At 41.8% G+C, this 18,188-nt stretch overlaps 1 protein-coding gene across 1 annotated transcript in view; it reads right to left on the bottom strand.

Moving 5' to 3' along the window:
• Positions 1-6,412: 6,412 nt before the first annotated feature.
• The window catches only part of otud7b (OTU deubiquitinase 7B), a 43,018-nt gene continuing 31,242 nt past the window's right edge, over positions 6,413-18,188 (bottom strand). Inside the window, exons 7-12 of the mRNA XM_085472280.1 lie at positions 15,372-15,478; positions 14,915-15,042; positions 12,965-13,114; positions 11,804-11,918; positions 9,519-9,597; positions 6,413-8,774 (exon numbers count right to left, since the gene is read on the bottom strand). Coding sequence (XP_085328406.1) covers positions 7,305-8,774; positions 9,519-9,597; positions 11,804-11,918; positions 12,965-13,114; positions 14,915-15,042; positions 15,372-15,478 — 2,049 coding nt within the window. The 3' untranslated portion in view covers positions 6,413-7,304. The remainder of the gene's footprint in view (positions 8,775-9,518; positions 9,598-11,803; positions 11,919-12,964; positions 13,115-14,914; positions 15,043-15,371; positions 15,479-18,188) is intronic.

Here is an 18,188-nt window from a genome sequence, read left to right as displayed (position 1 = left end):
CTCATTACACATACATATAGGATCTTGGGGGTGGGCACGATACACGGAGTCCAAAGTACCATCAGGGTGTACACCCCACCCCTGGCATCGTTGTCCACCTCTCAATTTTAAATACACATAGACATTGAGGGCTAGCAGGAGGGACCATGCGCTTACCTGCTGCTCTCTGGCAGGTAGCTCCAAGCCCTCCTGGGTTTTAAATGCACCCTAAAACACACATGCATCAACACTACAATGAGCGGGTGGAGGGAGGTTTGGAGTCTTCTCTCACCCCCATTCTCTGCGACCTGCTGGAGCAGGGGGGCTAGGAGGAGGAGTTGGCCGTCCGACTGCGGTCTGGAGTGTGGAGCCTTCCTGCTGCTGCGGAGTCGGGGCGGTCTGCCTCCCCCCACCGCAGGGAAAAGGGAAACACCACCTGGGTCTGGGTGCAGTTCCCCCCTCCAGGGGCGGGGGCACCTAGACCCGGTTTGTAGAGTACGCTTGGGGAGTGTGATCATGTGTACAACGTCTCTTTATGTCTGTCTCCAGGTTGGTTGAGTGTGGAGTAAGTGCATATGAGAGCATGAGGGTGGGAATGGATGTTTGTATCTGTGTGTGCCTGTATGTCTGTGTCTATATGTCAGGTTGGGTATCAGACGCCACCTCTCTGGGGACACCTCAGGCCCTCCAAGGTTTGGAGGCCTATCTCCCCCTACCACCACTTCCCCTGCCAGTGGCGGACTCCCTCAGACGTCGGTGCGTTGGTGGTTCTTTGTGTCCGGGGATGGGCGTCCAGGTACACACCGGCTCACTCCTTGGCGGCCGCTTATCGGGGCCTGGAGCCTGGGGCTCGCTCGGGCCACTTCGGAAGTGGGGTGCCCCCGGCCTCTCGGCCTGGGGCTCGGTCACTCAGGCGCAGCTGGCTGCCGGCGGAGCTCACGGGCGCGTCACTGCAACTCCCCCTGGCTTCTGCTCCGCGGCTGCTGAGTGAGCCCTCATCTGGGACTCTCCTCAGCTCTTTCTGGGACAGTGGCGCAGCTGCCCCTCTGTTGGTCTTCCTTGGTCTCTTGTGTTCTGGGGGCCTCTGGATGTCTGGAGTTTTGATCTCCTCCACACCTGCTTCACGCCCTGGAGGGCGGGGCTGTGGCCCCCCCACACCCTCTAGCAGATTATTACATGAAGGAACCTTTTAAAAAACAAAAAACAAGCGCGTCCATGCTCACAGGTGTACACACGGGTGATCACACCCACAAACTACACCCTTTTTGGCTCCTACCTCAAAGCACACTGTGTTCTGTTGATCTTATGTGCTGCACAATAATGTTTAATATTTAGTATTTACTGTCATATTCCCATATATCATTGTGATGTTGTTTATTCTATTACTCTTGTTCTCTTCTGCTTGCTTTCTTTTTTCTTTCTCAGCAGGTGATCCAGGTGATTGATTTATGCATTTTTTTTCTCTGCCCGTTCTGTTGGTTTTTGTCTTTTGCCCTTCTCCCCCGTCCCTCTTCTCAGCTGTTTCTCTTTCCCTCTTTCTTTCTCCCCTTCTTTCCCCCAGTCAAGTCTGTCCCGTATTCAGTAAGTGAAAAAAAAAAAGAATACCTAAAGAAATTACAAAAAAATCTGCCTAGTTTTGGCCTATATACTGTGTATGTTTACACATGTCAGTGGAGTATGTCCATGAGACACATGTTATAAATATACCAGCTGTTCTTTAAATATGTGTAATTTTGCAAGAAATAGTTATTTTAAGAAAAGAAGAAAATACATCAGTATTGCAAACTTCTTATTAGGGTTTATGTTTGTGCACAGTAGTGCCAAAGCTGACCTCTGTGTGTGTTTATTTTCATACAGATGAAAACTGTTTTAAGTTCATATGAAGAAAATTCGACTAGTTTGGCCTTAAATGTTTCCAAGAAAACAATGAATGAATCACATTTGTCAAGTTCTTTGGTCTGGAAACTGTAGCAGAGCCACTGAGCCAACATCTATTAAAAAAAAAAAAAATAGAAATTAATCTCTCTGCTGTTAGAAACCAGAAAAAAGAAGAGAACAATCCTGCTAGTTTACCTTCTTTTTGTTTCCTTTTCTGATCCTGTTGCAGAGTCCTCTTCTCTCTCATCCAAACCTGAGCAAATAAAGCGTCAGTCTCTCTTTCAGACAAACAGAAAACCTATTTAGAGGAAATTCCTTTCCAGCGAGAACAGGGAAAGTCTGAATAGTGTAGAGCGACACTGAGCCCTGCTCAACAGGTGGGGAGAACGTGTCCCTGTGAACTATAATAGAGAGAGGTCTGGATTTTTTACCACATGGGAAACTGTTCAATATTACATAAGGGTCTCCGATTTCTCTGATATATAAAACAGTCCCAGACACAGGACCGTGCATCATCTGAGCTGGAGTTATTCAGCGATGTATAATGCAGCAAGGTTAAGATGAAACACACAAGTATTAACACAATGAAAACTGCTGAGTTTATTCTGTTTCAGTGAAATCTCTTTGTGTTTCTTCTAAACTACTTTAATAAACTCCTGATAAAGTGAGTGGTCTGAAACTGCATGGGTCTTTTGTACTTGCACTCAGGGGTGGGAGGGATTTGGTGCCCTGCTTTTGGAGGATGTTTTCTGGGAGCTGCCCAGTTATAGGAAAACCGTAAACCCCGACTGTATGAACTTAGGTTAATGACAGAATACAAAAGAAGAAATTTCTGTGATTGCAATCATGATCAATTAAGAGTACAATATGCCAGATTTTAGCTCAATCAGTAAAGTGACGCAATAATGTTAAAAATGCACTTTTTTTTCTGACTAAGACTCAGAAGAAATATTGATTTTAATAATGATTTCTGATCATGCTGATGAAAGCCACGAGCTAAAACAGGGCAGTCTAAGAATAAGTTGTTTTATGTAAGTGTTGCAGAGTTTTGGCTTATTTTTCCTTCTTTATGTACCTTAAGTAGGTTTGTGCCAGAAACTTCTATTGCTTTAAAGGTGTTTGGGACCATCCTTAACGACCCTCTGCCCCTTTGAGTCAGTTGTACAGTTAATGTGGTTCATGAATCTGAGTGGGATGGACGCCTCTTTGGTGAGGTGAGAATGACTTGTTGATGACTGTTCTGTGCTTGGTCCCCCAATTTAGGTTTAAGGTGTATGGACTCAATTCTGCAGTAGCTCTTCAACATTATGGATTCATTTCATAGCACAAACTTTGTGGCTTTACCTTTTACAACTAAAGAATTTGGAGATTTTTTACAAAAGAAACTTTGCTTATGAAAAGCACATGAAAGAGAAAACAAAGCTTTCTTTAATACAATGAGAATTTATTCAAACGGTGCAAAAAAATTAATAATTATAATAATAATAACAACCTAACATAAAATCTGATGTTCTTTCTGTCCAGATTGCACTGTCACACAGCCTTAGAGCTCTCCTCTCAAAACTAAAAGGAAAAAAGAAAAATATTTATTCGATAAAAATAAAATAAATAAAATAAAACCAACTAAAATACCAGGACAGCTGAAATTAAGCTCAGATAATGCACAAATTTGGTAGAATGTTTTGCCATTTACATGCAACATTTTCAGTCCCATGCAACTCAAAAGTATTCCATGTTAATGTTTCTGAGGAGGAATCTTCTGCTCTCACAGAAACGACAGTGTCAACGATATAGAAAAATATAATCGGATCGGTTTTGTCACCAAACTAATTCTGAGCCATTTCTCTTCTGGTTTGGAGGAAATGAGCTGGGTCAATATCACCTGGCACAGGAAATGGTTGCTGCAGCAAATAAAACCTCATTTACAAATTAAAGAAGAAGAAAAAAAAAGGGCAATAAAATAAAAGCCAGACTGCTAGACAATTAGCCATGTGAGAAAGAACATCCTAAAATCATTTCAACTAAACATTCCACAAGGAACCCTATTTTAAAAAAAAAAAATCTCACTATAAATATATATTCTCGAATTATTAGGTCAGCATTGAGGAAATTAGTTTGCAATGAGAGAGCCTCGAGTATGAAAAGGCTCGTCTGCGGGGTCACCTTCAACAGCCAAAATGTCTTTATTCCTAACGCCAGTTATACCCCAAATACAGCCTCTTACAATCCCGACCTGTTTTCATGTCCAACAATATACATTCTTACCCTTTAAAAACACTGTAAAACTTTGGGCTTACAAAAATAACTCCGAACATATTTATACATCCTCTCACTGTTTTTTTTTTTTTTTCTTCAATACAAAAAAAGTGTTCGTAGCCTGTAAAGTCTGATGTTTTACATGTTTCTGAGGCATCCATGTCATTGCAAAAAAATTAAATTGAAAAAAGGTTTGTAAGCTAATTATTACTATGGAGGGAAGGAAAGGGTATGCACACATACACATAAAAAAATAATTAAATTTAAAAAAACAAAAAACAAAACAGGCATCAGCACTCAGAGAAACGCTTGCCGGTCGGGTCTCATCTCAATGAAAACAAATCCACTTTCATGAACACATGATGACACACAAACACAGCAAATGCCTTTTGGGGAAAGAGCAAAACGTCAGTGTTTTAATGTTGTTAAAGCTATAAAGCACAGCAAAAAGAAAAAAGCTGAAGAAATTCTGGTCCTTTGACCAGCATTAGAGAAAATACTGTGTTACACAGAGTGAAATTAAGCCTGAAGAAATTAGTCAGAAACATTTGGTTTTTGTGTGTTTGCAGGTTTGCAGGAGAGAAAAGTACAAACCAAGAAAAACGAAAGAAGGGCGCCCTCGTTTGGAAGAGGCAGTGTATTGCAGACTGAATTGTGCTTCTCTAAAGCCCTTTGCAGACACCCTGATCCTTTTCTGTAAAAGGTCACAACAGCAAATCTACGAGGCCAACTGCCAGTTGAGGTTTAGGTTTAGGTATGCTTTCTTTTGAGGCCGGTCACGCAGGAGCCAGCTGTGCTCCAGCTGCAGGTGAGGATTACTGTATTCTTTTAGGTTTAGTAAGTAATGTGGGAATTGTACTAAAATGAAAACATTGACTGACACTAGCTCAGCTCATCAGAGAAAACCAGAAACACAAATTACAGCCACGTCACGACATCTCTGACTGTGTTACTTATTTGATACTTCTTTCTTTACTCAGTCCAGAAGAGACAGACCTCTTTCTCTGAATCTGATGTGGCGGTTCAGACTGCGAATTAAACACAGTCAGACTTCTCGAGCTGACGTAAAGTATTTTGCACATATGGATGTACACAGTGGATCTCTCCATCAGTGTCGCCAGTGTTAGAAAGCAATAACAGCATGATGTCAAGTATCTCACGTCTGAAAAGGACAAGAGTACAACAACCAGAGTTGCTCTGTCAAAGTTAATCACCATAGCTTAATTACAGGGGGAAATAATAAATATTAGAAATTAATTTGTCAACAACTAAAACAGTCTTAAAGAAAAAAAGAAGAAGAAAAAAATCAAACTGAACACTTCATCAGACTCATGAAATAATTTGCTGAGTTTTGGGTACAGAATTTGTGAAAACCGCAGGCAAGCAGTGGATACTTGAAGTCGGCCTCTTGGTTTGCAAATGCTGAAAAAAGGCAACTGGGACACTGAGTGAGATGGTGACACCATCTTCTGCGTCCTGCAACAAAAAATCGTCTGACCCGTGGTCTCCGACTTCCCAGAACCAGAGGTGGCAGTGTCTGCACCAACTAAAAACCAGTAAAGCTCTGAGTTCACAGACATCAGGAAAAGTGCTCAAATTTGTGCAAAAACAACCAACTTTGACAGACCGAATGCAAAAATAAAAAACAAAAACAAAAAAAACTTCAGCAGAACCTCTAAATTTGCAGTAAATAGCCAAACCAATAAGCAGCTAATTAATCAGAACACCTTATTAATTAAAATTTCAGGGGAGACCACATAAAACATGTTTTACATTTCTAAACCTTCAGAGAGAACAGAGGGAAAATATTATAAAATTAATATTTAAAAAAACAACAACAAAAAAAACCCCAGAATTTGTTAATACCATGTCAGTTTCTCACATCCAGGCGAGTGTTTGTGTCAGTTTGCGTCATGGAGAGAGAAATCGCCACTGATTAACGCAACATGTTTGGTAACAAAGCCATAAATTTTCTCCTAAAAAAAATCCCAAAATGTGCTTACTAATGTTCAACTAAATTAAGTTATTGACTGTTGTCTCCAAAAATCTGCTGTTCTGAACGTTAAGTTTCATCTCACATTTCACATATTATTGCATCTCGAGGCCACACAAACATCAACCATTGTAACAGGAAACAGGAAGACCCGAGTACAAAAAGAAAAACATTCCAACAAACAGAAGAAATACTCTGGACCAGGACAGTACCTTACCATCGTACTATGTTTCTATCTTGTCTTTGATCTATGATGCCCGGTCAATCATGTGACCTGGTCAATAGCTCTTAATATTAAAGAAAAAAAAAAAAGGGGGGGGGGGGGGGGGGGGCTGACATCTTCATAATCCAATTTACAGCATTGGACAAAAATGCAGATTTTTTTTAAGTGATAGTTACTTTGCCCGAATGAGTGCAGTGCAGAGCAGTCGTCTTAAACGTGTTCTGTAACATTAGCACCGCAGCAGCCTACAGAACGCTTATCATGAGCATCACACGACAGTTTCAGTGTGCATTTTATGCGACAAAAGAGGAAAAAAAGCAACTCGACGAGGATTAATTGTGCTGTTTCCCGAGGTACAAGCATCTAATGATAATAGTGTTAATATCTGTATCTGTAACACTGAAATCACCTTATAACCAGACGTGACTTCAAACATCCCTTAATGAACCAATCCAATCATCACAGAATAGAAATGGAGCAGAGACACTCACGCCTTTTCCGTTTGTGCTTGCATCTCTGTTTATGTTGTAGTGTAAGTATTACTTAGTGTGGATGTGTGTTCTGTACATGTATTGATGAGTGTCATGTATGATGCCTGCCATATACATTCGCTCCACTAGGAGGAGATAGTAGCAAGGCGTTCCAACTCCAAGACTTGAGGAGAGTTTGCAGTTCTCTCTCTCACGCGCGCACACACACAGACACACACACTCGTACACAACGCCTGCATAAGAGCCACAGCAAAATGTAACAGAAGTGCAGTTTACTCTACGGTCTAACGTGACCCTGGCAGTCAAAGACCACCTTGTGTATCCTGTAGTTATGTAGCCTCACTTGGTACTTTCAACAGGTAATGACACGGCTAAGAATAAAAGATGAGGGAGGTGGTTGCCCTGTCCCTCGTCCATCCACAGGCTGATCCGCTCCAGTCGTGAAAAAGGCCACTCGTCAAATTCAAGCCACAACGGGGTCTGCTCAGAACCTGTGGATGGCCGGTTCTGTCTCCCTCTTCTTCAGCTCTTCCCGGTAACAGTAGGAGCAGTAGTTGCCCGTCTCGGGGTGTCCGTAGTAGTTGCAGTTGGGTGTCCGACAGCGGCTGGACTGCAGGCCGGCCAATCCGCTAGCACTGCCCAACGAGTAGTGTCTGACAGGGGGCTGCCCGTTCCGACAGTCTAGATTGGAGCTCATGTCCCGGAAGCCGTTGGTGTAGTTCCCAGTGGTGAGTTCAGCCCCGGGGTAGTCCGGTGGGTCGAATTCGGGGGGATATGAGGGTGCGAGGCGGGAAGGACTGAGGGAGGAGGGGCCTTGCGAGTTATTGTACTGGGGATGGGAGGGAGGCTGTGCAGTGGGGCCGTGCCGGGGGAGGGTTGCATACGAGGGGAGGCCAGGGTAAGAGATTGCCGAGGAGCCACCAGCTAGCTGGCGTCGATTATCAACGTAGCTATGCATGTGAAGATGCTGGGTCAGGGGGGCTGCAGGAAGAGGCTGGTCAATGAAGGAGGGCCTGGGGATGGGCACAACAGCCGAGTACATAGAGGGACTCAAAGGAGACAGCTTAAGCGTGTTGAAGGAAGGCGACGAGTTCTCCGATAGCTCCTCTTTGGGCTCGTAAGGCCGGTAACTTAGCTCTGAACAACCAACCACCTCCTTCTTGGGGGGTTGGAGGCTGTTAGCGATGCTTTTCCTCTCTGCCTCGCGGCGCTGTTGTTCCTGCTCAGCCCGGAAGCGCTCCTCTGCATCGGCGAGGTAACGCTGGATCATCTCCTCCTGGAAGGGCTGCCTGTTGCTGGTGGTGAGGAGGCTGGCAAAGATGAACTTCCTCTCCCCCTGCATGGCGGCCCGCAGGATGCCGAGGCTGACCTTCACATCGGCGCTGTACTTGTAGGGCTCGCTCTCAGTGCTGCTCCCACCACTGCTGCTCATGCTGCTCCCGGCTCCATTGAGACGCTCGCTGCCCGAGGAGGGAGAGCCTTTCCCAGAATCCTCAGAGGCGTGGGCAGAAGGCGAGCTATCCTTGCTGCCCTTCCTCCCTCTAAATGAGCCTTTCTTCTTCTCCCCACCCTCTTGCTTGGCACCTCCAGCTCCAACATTTTTTCCTGGCATCAGCCCACCCACGTTTTTCTTAAACTTGCTGCCCAGGCTCTTTCCAAAACTGCCAAGCTTATTGGCCACAGAGTCTGCCCTCTTCTTGTCTTTATCCTTGTCCTTCTCCTTCTTGGTTTTGTCCTTCCCTGCTGATCCACTGCTGGATGAACTAGATGAAGAGGAGGAGCTGTTCTTGGCCAAAGATCCCCCTCCATTGACTGTTGATCCTGTGGTTGTGTCTCCGTTGCCATTGGAGCTGCTGCTGACAGACTCCTTGTCCGATTCTCCGGAGTCAGGAGGCGACCGGGCATCTTCTCCAGCTGATGCCGTAGGAGACTCCGGCTGGGCCAGCGGGGCTTGCTGCAACAAACAAAGCAGAACAAGTTCTAGTGAAAAAAATTGCAGACAAGTAGGAGAAAATTATACAACTATATAACCAAGGTCCACCACATTTATGGCAGAAGAAAGGTATGAAGAAAGTGAAAAAAGTGATTCAAGAAGCTCTTTTTTGCTCCCAAATGCTGAAAAAAAAAAAAAAACATGTCCAGATGTCATTTAACTTCTACAAACACGACCTGCAGTGATGCAGTGACCGAAATCAGATAAATGCACCATTTTTCAGAAACTAAGCCATCACGTGGCTATCCTGTGGAAACAGAAAAACTCCCTCTAACAACACAGGGCTTCATGTAAGCTGCCATTCCTTGTAGCATAACCATGAAACTGCTATGAACTTGCTCGTCCGAGCTTCCTGACGTTACCACATGGGACACAAGAGGAGCTTTGTGATAGTGTTTACATGGCGTGACTTTTTGACCTGAACGGGCCACTGTTGTTTGTTTTCACATATACAGCAGTCAGAGGGAGAGCTGGCCCAAAGGAAAAGGAAAGAAATTCTGCTCTTGTTTGTAATAATTGAAGGAATTAACATTCATCACCAACCCCTGAAGCATTTATCTGATTACATCAGGATTTAGTTCCTTTTCTAATAACCCAAAACCAGATTTGTCTGGCAAAGTATTAAAGAAGTCTTCAATTCTGAGCCATCTTCCTCAGCTAACTTGTCAGCCATTTCACAAGAAGTGCTGGATTAAAAATCCTTACCTCGCATGGCAGGGGCAGCCAGGCGACCGTCATGTAGCTGTGCAACATCTGGAGCTTGGCCTCCAAAGAAAGAGCCACACTGGGTCGAAGGGGGAAGGAAAGGGAGAGAGAGAGAAAAACAAGGTAAAGTTCAGTGAGAGGGAACTTTCTGCCAGGGCTTCCTGTGCTAATGGAAAAGTAATTACTGTTGTTGTTTGGGTAGCCGATCACGTTATTTTTATAATGTAACAGCGTTTTTGTCATTACACAGACAACAGTCATGAGCTGGATTCTAAAGCATCATAATAACGGGCAGAAAAATAGATACAAAACAAGCTGCAAAGGGAAGTCAACAACAAAAACACAGCGGTGAAGAGAGATTTAGGTCTTACAGTGAGAACAAGATGTGAAAGCATAAAAACAGAACATAAGTTGTTTCATGTGATAAATGGCAGTCAGTTGCCTTCTTAGAGTGAACCTACATCTACAGCTATATCTATCAAATAAGGAGGTTGGCATACGTATAAGTAATCCCTGGTGAGCCTAAAGTTCAGGCTGCTGTAAATGTTCAATTTCTGATGGGGTTTTTTTTTTTCATTTTTGGTTCTGAATGATGTCATTAAGCAACAATGTCTCTAATATGGTCACCTCGGATACGCAGCATTGTCGTTAAGCATAAGAAAGCTGGGCAATACTTTTAATTGCTCATAAATAAACAGTAACAAGTAAATTTTGCCATTTAATGTAACATTCACTGTATTTTTTTTCTTTTGTTGTAAATTTGCCCTGTGTAATGTTGAGGAGATGCTGATTAATTGCACCATTATTCGAACAAGTAAAGGAAATACTTATTTCTTGTCTTATTTCTTCTATTTTATTCTTTACTTGTGTGTGAATCTGCATACTCCATTTTTCACTTTCCTGCTGGAACACATGAATTTCCTTAATGAGGATAATAAAGGATATTTCTATTATTTCCATTTCTATTATATAACAGCACAACAACAGACTGAGGACAGCTAAACACTGCAGTGCATCTATAAATATAATTGTGGTTGGCTTTTAAAAAACTGAAATTTATATTACTATTACTTGTTTTACAAATATTAAAAAGACAGATGTCTTTTTCCCCCATGTTTTACAATCGTAAACAAGCAAATAGCTTCAAGTACGTGACATATACAACCGTGTGTGCATGTCATCAAAATCTGCCTCGAAGACTCGCCTCCATCTCACCCTGCCCCTAGCATCCTCCTCTGTCACGCCAACAGTCTGCATGTCCTCCGTCACTGTATCCATGAATCTTATCTGAGGTGTTCTTTTCTCCTCCTACCAGGCAGCTCCATGTACATCATCTGTCTAATATATCCACTGTCCCTCCTCTGCACATGTCCAAACAATCTCAGCCTTGCCTCGCTCGACCCGAGCCGTCCCTCTGATGCACTGACTTCTAATCCTGTCATTCCTGTTCACTCCAAGTAAAAATCTTAACATCCTTGGCTCGGCTCTGCCTCCTCTTTTTTTTCTTTTTCTTTTTAGTGCCACCATGACCAAACCACCCATCATAGCAGGTCTTATTACCATCTTGTAAACCTGCCCTTTCACTCAGATAAGCCATCTTTCTCACTGCCTATCAACTCACAATTAATGATGGGTATTATAAAGTGTGACCAAAAGTCACTTTAAAATAAGCTCCTGTACAAAATAAGGAATTAATCCAAACAGTGACTCATAGAAAGCTGCTCTGTCAGAGTCCCCGAGTACAAAGACTGAGCTGGAAATAATGAGAATACGTGCTCTTTAAAGGTAAAGTTAAAATAAAGTAAGTAAAGACTCACATGGATCTAAATGGTGGAGTAAATGGCAAAATCACTAAAAGCATCTCATTGTCGTATACTCTTGTTGTGCTATGGCCTTTTAAGTCAATGACCTTTTCAAACAATGTTAACAGCCACTCACATAACATCATCTCAGCCCGCCGTTTCATCTGAATAAGACCTCTGGTGTCACTCACTGACGTAAATAGGGTGGAAGGTTTTTTTTTTTTTGCAGAGCGGCTATTTTAGTGCTCGTTCCTCTGGTTCATTCATAGAGAAGCGTCTGAGCTAATCTAATTGTCACTAATCTGGAGTCAGCAGTCAATCCCTACACACTGAGACTCGTGTTAAAGAGACAGCTGTCAATAAGGGCAAGCACGCACAAGTGAGCATGTGCCACTCTAGTTGTTAACCGTGTCCTTTGTAAGTGACAAACCAAACAGAACAGACAACCAAAGCTGGATTTAAAAAAGTAAAATCTTTTTGTACCTTGCTAGCATCACGTTGTCTGTGTCATCTTTCCCCCACTCCCAGTCCTTCCCTGGATCCACAGCAAAGTGCAGTGGCAGCATTTTGTGCTCTGAGTCAGTGAGAGGGATCACAACTGCTGGTGGAAACAAGAATAAACATCAGAAAACAATAAAAAAATACACCTACATAAGTGAGGACTGTGGGCAAACAGCATCTTTCATCTCCTATTTAATATTTAGCAGTTGGCTTTGGATGGTTTTGAGTTTTCTGTGCAGTGAATTTCAAGTATAGAACTGTGCATAAAATCAGGATTTAGACTCCACTCTTGCAATCGGAAAACATTAAATCACTGCATGGTCTGAATTCCCATGCTATTGACATTAGCATGGGAATTCAGACTATGGCTGCGTCCTTATTTGATTGCAAATCCTTCCAAAGCTGCATCAGGAGTAGTATAAACAAGGCTCCCCACAAATGTGACTCGACCTATCCCAAGATTCACTGCATGCCAAAGAAGTCACAAAGTGAAGGAGCAGACCAGCCACGTCCGAGCCAGAAGCACAGCCTTGGATTCCTGGGGTCACTGGGGTTTTTTTGTGGGCAGTTTTTTAGTGTGCAAATACTGTCAGAGGCATTCACCGTAGTTTAGCCAAGTTCAGGCGAGAGTGCAGTACTTACAAAAAGAGAAGAGAGCTGTGACTAAATGGAAAACCAATCTACACATGAGTGTGCTGGTGCTCTAATGTTAATAATATCTTTTTTTCCCAGTTGTTTAAAAACAACAACAACACAAAAACACATTTTAAAAATATCCCAGTTAGCATCATTACTGGACCCCTGATAACATCTTTCATCTTGTATTTTTAGCCCAACCTGGAGCTGAGCTCCATGGATCATGGAAGCCCAGTTCTCTTTAGTCATCATTCCCAAATAAATCATCAAGAACAATACGCAAAAAGGACTTCCCCATCAAGCAGTGGCACCAAGCTGTAAAGTAAGAAAGAAACCCCTAGTGCTTACTAGAAACTCATCAACTTCTCTGGGGGAATATTTGTATAAGCATTCCCCTGATTGATGTACTCGCCTTTATGGCTTTAAGATATCAGCTGCTTACTACCAGCCCTTGAAAAAGGAATCAATATTTATGCGATCATTTTAAAGGATGATGGAGAGCATCACCTTGCTCTTTCGAGCTGTCCTTCTGTTCCATGGAGACCAGAGCAGAGAAGTGCGCCTGATCGTATGCCAGGACCAGCGGAGAGCGATGGCACTTGGCAGATGGCACTTCCAGCGGTAGGTAGATGCCTCCGAATGGGATGGGAGCAAAAGCTGGAGGGTGAGTAATAAGCACATTAAACATCTGCGAAACGGGACCTCAGCTCTGTTTCTCAGTCAGTAAAGCACAACAGAAACATACGAGTAAACAATAAAGATATACAAGGACAATACCTCACTTGTTGGAAGATTTTTAATCTACTTGAAATGGAAAAGATCATTATCAAAAAACAACAACAGCTACTAAAAGATAGCAAACTGTTCATGCTTCAGTTTATTCCCAAGAATGCTGGTTTCACATTTGTTTTTCCAAACAAAGTGCTCCAATATATTTATTTAACCTTATTCCACAAGGAAGTGAAACTCTAATGTTATTAAGATGAGTCTTTTGTGAGACCTGTCCTGGGACGAGACAGGCAAGCCGTCACAGCCCAGCTGTAACCAGAGAAACCCTCTGAAGCACGGGGAAAACATAAAAGGCTGCCAGGAGTTCATACTGTTTGTTTTAACTTTAAGATATCAGAAGGGCAGAGTTCATTTGAAATACTGCAATCATGAATCATGGATTATCTGGTTCAAAGCTTTTGTTTGGCCTCAGTTTTGTAATCTGTAAATGACAAACATCTACACTCCTGTTCACAGAAAAATAGTCTTAAAAAAAGCTGAGCTCATCTGGAATCTTAATCCCACGTGAATGTACCCAACTAATTTCCACTAACGCTGGAAAACACAGTTTTTCATAAACTGGCTGCTCATACAAATAAAACTAGCCTTTACATCACTTTGAGATTGTTGTGCTGCAGCTGCTAATGTTTTCTGGTTTCGTGACTTTATGAAAAGCCCATTTCTGGTCTGTGACTTCATATCTTTCATAAGCTGGAGATTCGAGGATCCAAATGAAGACAGATTATGATCTTTGAAGGGGAAAAATACATTTTCTGGGTATAAGTGGACAGAAAATAAACAGGCCCTGCTACATTTGTGTAAGGAGGCCGGCAACACCACTTTTGTGTCTTCCATCAACAGCTTTCATCGCTTTCTGTCTCAGCTAGCCTGTTAGCTTGAAGCTGCAGCATGTGCACAGAAAGACTGTCGATGTGCAGACCACGGCTTCAGTGGGTCATTGGGAATTAAAAAAAAAAAAAAAATACAGGAAACACCTTTAGTTGTACCGTAGTTTTTGTCAGTTTGGTCAAATCAACAATCCCACCCACTGATAGTGAAGATGACCCACACGAGCAGCTCTAAGGTTTTTACAGATGATGGTCCAAAAAAAAAAAAAAAAAAAAAAAAAAAAAAAAAAAAAAAAAAAAAAAAAAAAAAAACAGAAGACGGGCTACAGCAGCAGAGGACCACACTGTGTGCCACTCCTGACAGCCAGTAAATGTTGTCAGACTTAGTTAATTTCTGCTGTAACTAATAAGGTGGCAGTTGAGTGTATATTTACTGTGACATCTTTACATGTGTATTGTAATAAGTATTCTGAACTACTTACAACTTGCATCTAATAAAAACCTAAAAATCTACAGTGACATCTTTTTTTAACTCATTGTGTTCACGAGATTTTCCAAAAACCTGACCTCTGACCTTGAGGTAAAGGTTTATTCAAACATCGAAGAGTTTTAGTAAATGTAGCTAAGGCATTAATTTGAAAATCCTACGTCCCCTCGATCTCGGCTTAGAGTGCTCAGAAAGTTGGGTGTTCACGCCGCACGCCTGGAGGGCTGACAACAATCCCTCATCAGACTTTCATGGCTGCAGGTTAAAAATGGAAACTAATGAAAATGGAACATTGAAAAACAATAAAACTAAACTGAAAGTGAAATAATGAAAAGTCTTTTCAGGCTTATTTACCCTCTCCTCCCGAGTCCCTCAGCATGGTGTCAGCGACCACCACGATGGGCCTTCTAAGGACATGAGCCAAGACAAAGACGTGAAACTCCTCCAAACTCTCATAAACCGGCTCGTCTGAAGACTCCACTCTGGAAACAACGACAGCAACAGTTTCTTGTTTATCAGAGATGATTGTTTACACTAAAGATAACAGTTTATTACTACCAACTTGAAACTTTGGCTAACAGTAAAACTTAAAAACCACATTGTGTTAGTGTGGCTTTGGTTTTTATAGCTTTACAGTCACTGCATTCGACCCAGTGGACTTTTTTTTGCCACAGTAAAAAAGCAGATGGACTAATGAGGGCCGGTCACTCAGTTGTGACTGTGAGTGTGCTTGTCTGTTCATGAATAAAAACATGACTGTGACTAAGTGTGTTGGGTTAACAGTCACTGCATTGTCCGGGCCAGGCCTTACCCGTTGGTGCCGTTGGTGCTGTAGTGTATTCTCGGTTCGCTGGAGGCGAGCTTCAACAGTTCATTCCACTCTTTCTGCCACTCCTCCTCCGTGTACACCAGCCCAGACTGAGGAGAAAAGAAGGGCACACACACACACACAAACACAACTGCCATTTAGAGAGGCCGTGTCAAATGTCACAAAAGCATGTACTGACGTTATGGCGTCTCACCTCAAGGTTACATGCAGACAATTGAGCCTAGAGCCTTTAGAAACATACTGTCGCTCGTACAGTAGCGACAGAGCAGAGCTGTCAACACATATTCTAAATTTTATTAAATTAAACTGCCATTGGTTCGCGAGAATCAATAATCATCTGTGGAAAATCTGGAAAAGCTGCACTGCTGCTGGCATGAGAAGAGAGCAGTGATCGAGTGTGCAGTTAAACTGACAATTAGGAAACATAAGAGGACAAATATCAGCTGAACAACTCAAGGCAAACGCGTCCAGAGTATGTTAAATGACAGGGATGCCAAATAGGTTAAAGCTCCATATGACCTTTAGATGCAAACTTGAAGCTTGATTTAGACTTTAAATCTTGAGTAGTAACCGGAAACTCCTTTTGTCCCTACACTGCAACCTTCCACGCCATTCAAGACGTCGGGGTATGCGTTGACCCGATTTGTAGTTCCATTTCTTGGGAGGTGCACGTCAGGTTACGTTGAATATTGCGGTGCAGGGTTAAAAAGCTGTTCTGGTTATAACATGGCTCTGACCCAGAAGTACAATTCAGATGTAAGGGATAGATGTGAACTTAACTCTGTCCAAGCTGCTGATCTCAAAGGTTAAATTTATAGTACTGTGTTTAATTCCTGCTATAAGTGGTCAACATTGCCGTTTGCATATAGACCTGTGCTGGTGCGTCTGCATTGCTCTGCCATCACAAGTAAAAGTGAGCTTTCATTTCAAACTTGGAGTTAATAATTTTAAATTCTTCTCCTTCCTGCTTCCACTTTAACAAAATGCAGGAAGGAGAGAAGACTTCAGAACCAACTATGAGCAAAGCAAGAAAAACACAAAGGTCTACACTGACAGCAGACAAGCTATCACATTAGCAAACTGAGCAAGCCAGAGGTAATTAGAGCATATTACATTTTGTTTCACAGAAGTATTACCTTGTTGCTTAACAACGACACGTGTTTATGCTGCATATTAAAATTATTATTATAGAAAATTAAAGAGACCTATTACAGATGTTAATGTCTCTGTCACTGCCACACTTACAGGAAGTAACAATAACAACTGTGTGATAATGATGGTAAATAGTTCACAACCCAACACTGCTAAACACAGAGTGATTAACACTCAGAGCCCTGTCTGTAAACATTACAAACTTAGCATAGTGGAACATTAACTCTTCTTACTGAGTAATGAATAGATGAGTGATAAAAACTTCAAGCGCTGCGGGTCCCTGGAGGTTTGAATTTTATGTTGAGGAAAAGATTATTCCATGTTTGTCACAGCAGAGCTTACTCAGCGTATCAACCGGCCATTCTTCTATAGCTTAACCCAATAACTGTATTTGTTAATGCTACATAGAGCTTATAAAGGACATCTCTATGTTGAAATAAATATAGAAGCTATAGAAGCAGTTATATCTCACTCTGGTTTTGTACTCGTGAGGAATTAATGCACAAAGTACGATATTCAAATGTTTTGTTTAAATGAATGGTCAAACTTGATTTTTGGCCAGTTTTGACAGCCACCAAATAAAATCAATGACCTAAATTCACACAGAGCAGCCACAGGCCCGAGCACTGCCCACGGAGCAGCTCCACTAGAGCGTGTTTGGTTTAAGTGATTTGCTTGAGGATGCCTCAGATATTCTGCTATGAACATTATGCAGTCATTCATGTGGTTTCCTCTTACTGTGGGTATGTGCATGCTGTCTGCATCCACTTTTTAAAAAAAAAAAAAAAAACATACTTGCTGTGCTACAATTTTAAGCTTTCATGAGGATAAAAGTTGTGTTTTGTAAAACAGGCTCTAAAATCCTGTTTTTGACACATTGCGAAAAAGCGTTATCAGCACGCAACTAAGAAAAAAGGTGGAGATACTTGTGCTTAGAGTTACATCTCAGAATCAATGTTTGCATTTGATATGGCCGTCAGTCATGTTGCTATGGCTGCAAAAAAAGGACAAAGGTGACTTTTCATGGTAAAAACAACAATTTTCAAAAGTTAGTTAACCAATAATGAGTTACATGGGAATTTGGTTTGATATGTAAACCTGCAAGTGCCACTTTTTTTTTTTTTTTTTTTTAAATACAACAGCGCTGCTAAAAATGTTTGAATTTAATCCAGAGTACTGCTGCACAATTAAAAATAAATTTAAAAAATAAAATAATAAATCCTAAATACTGGTCAAAAATGCGGGAAAATAGATTTACAAGTTTCCATTTCTTTGTACTTTAATTATAATTTAACTGAAAAAACAAAGAATAACTTAAATAACTAAACTAAACATAACACAACCAGGAACAGAGTGAATTCAGGAAGGTAAGGGGTTTACAAAAATATATTTAAAAAAAAAAGAAGTTTTCTTTTGATGAAAATGAAGGCCAAAAGACAATTTATCGAAAGTACCTGTTTTACTCCTTTCAGCTGCTCCCACACCACAGGCTTTCTCAGTTTTACCACAGATGCCCTTCCTGGTGCAACCCCATATCTTGTTTTACTAATTATTGTAAATCAAAGTTAACTGAATTTTCAAAACTCGAGTGAGGAAGACAGTCTTGTCCATAGCTAAAGTATTTACAGTTAAAAATGTAGCAGTAGT

This window comes from Copadichromis virginalis, linkage group LG11 (genome assembly GCF_057382275.1).
Source record: "Copadichromis virginalis isolate Kocher_CV1m ecotype Utaka linkage group LG11, C_Virginalis_male_GT1.1, whole genome shotgun sequence".
Lineage (NCBI taxonomy): Eukaryota > Metazoa > Chordata > Actinopteri > Cichliformes > Cichlidae > Copadichromis > Copadichromis virginalis.
Note: the sequence above shows the minus strand (reverse complement) of the source record. Positions and strands in the feature narration are given on the sequence as shown.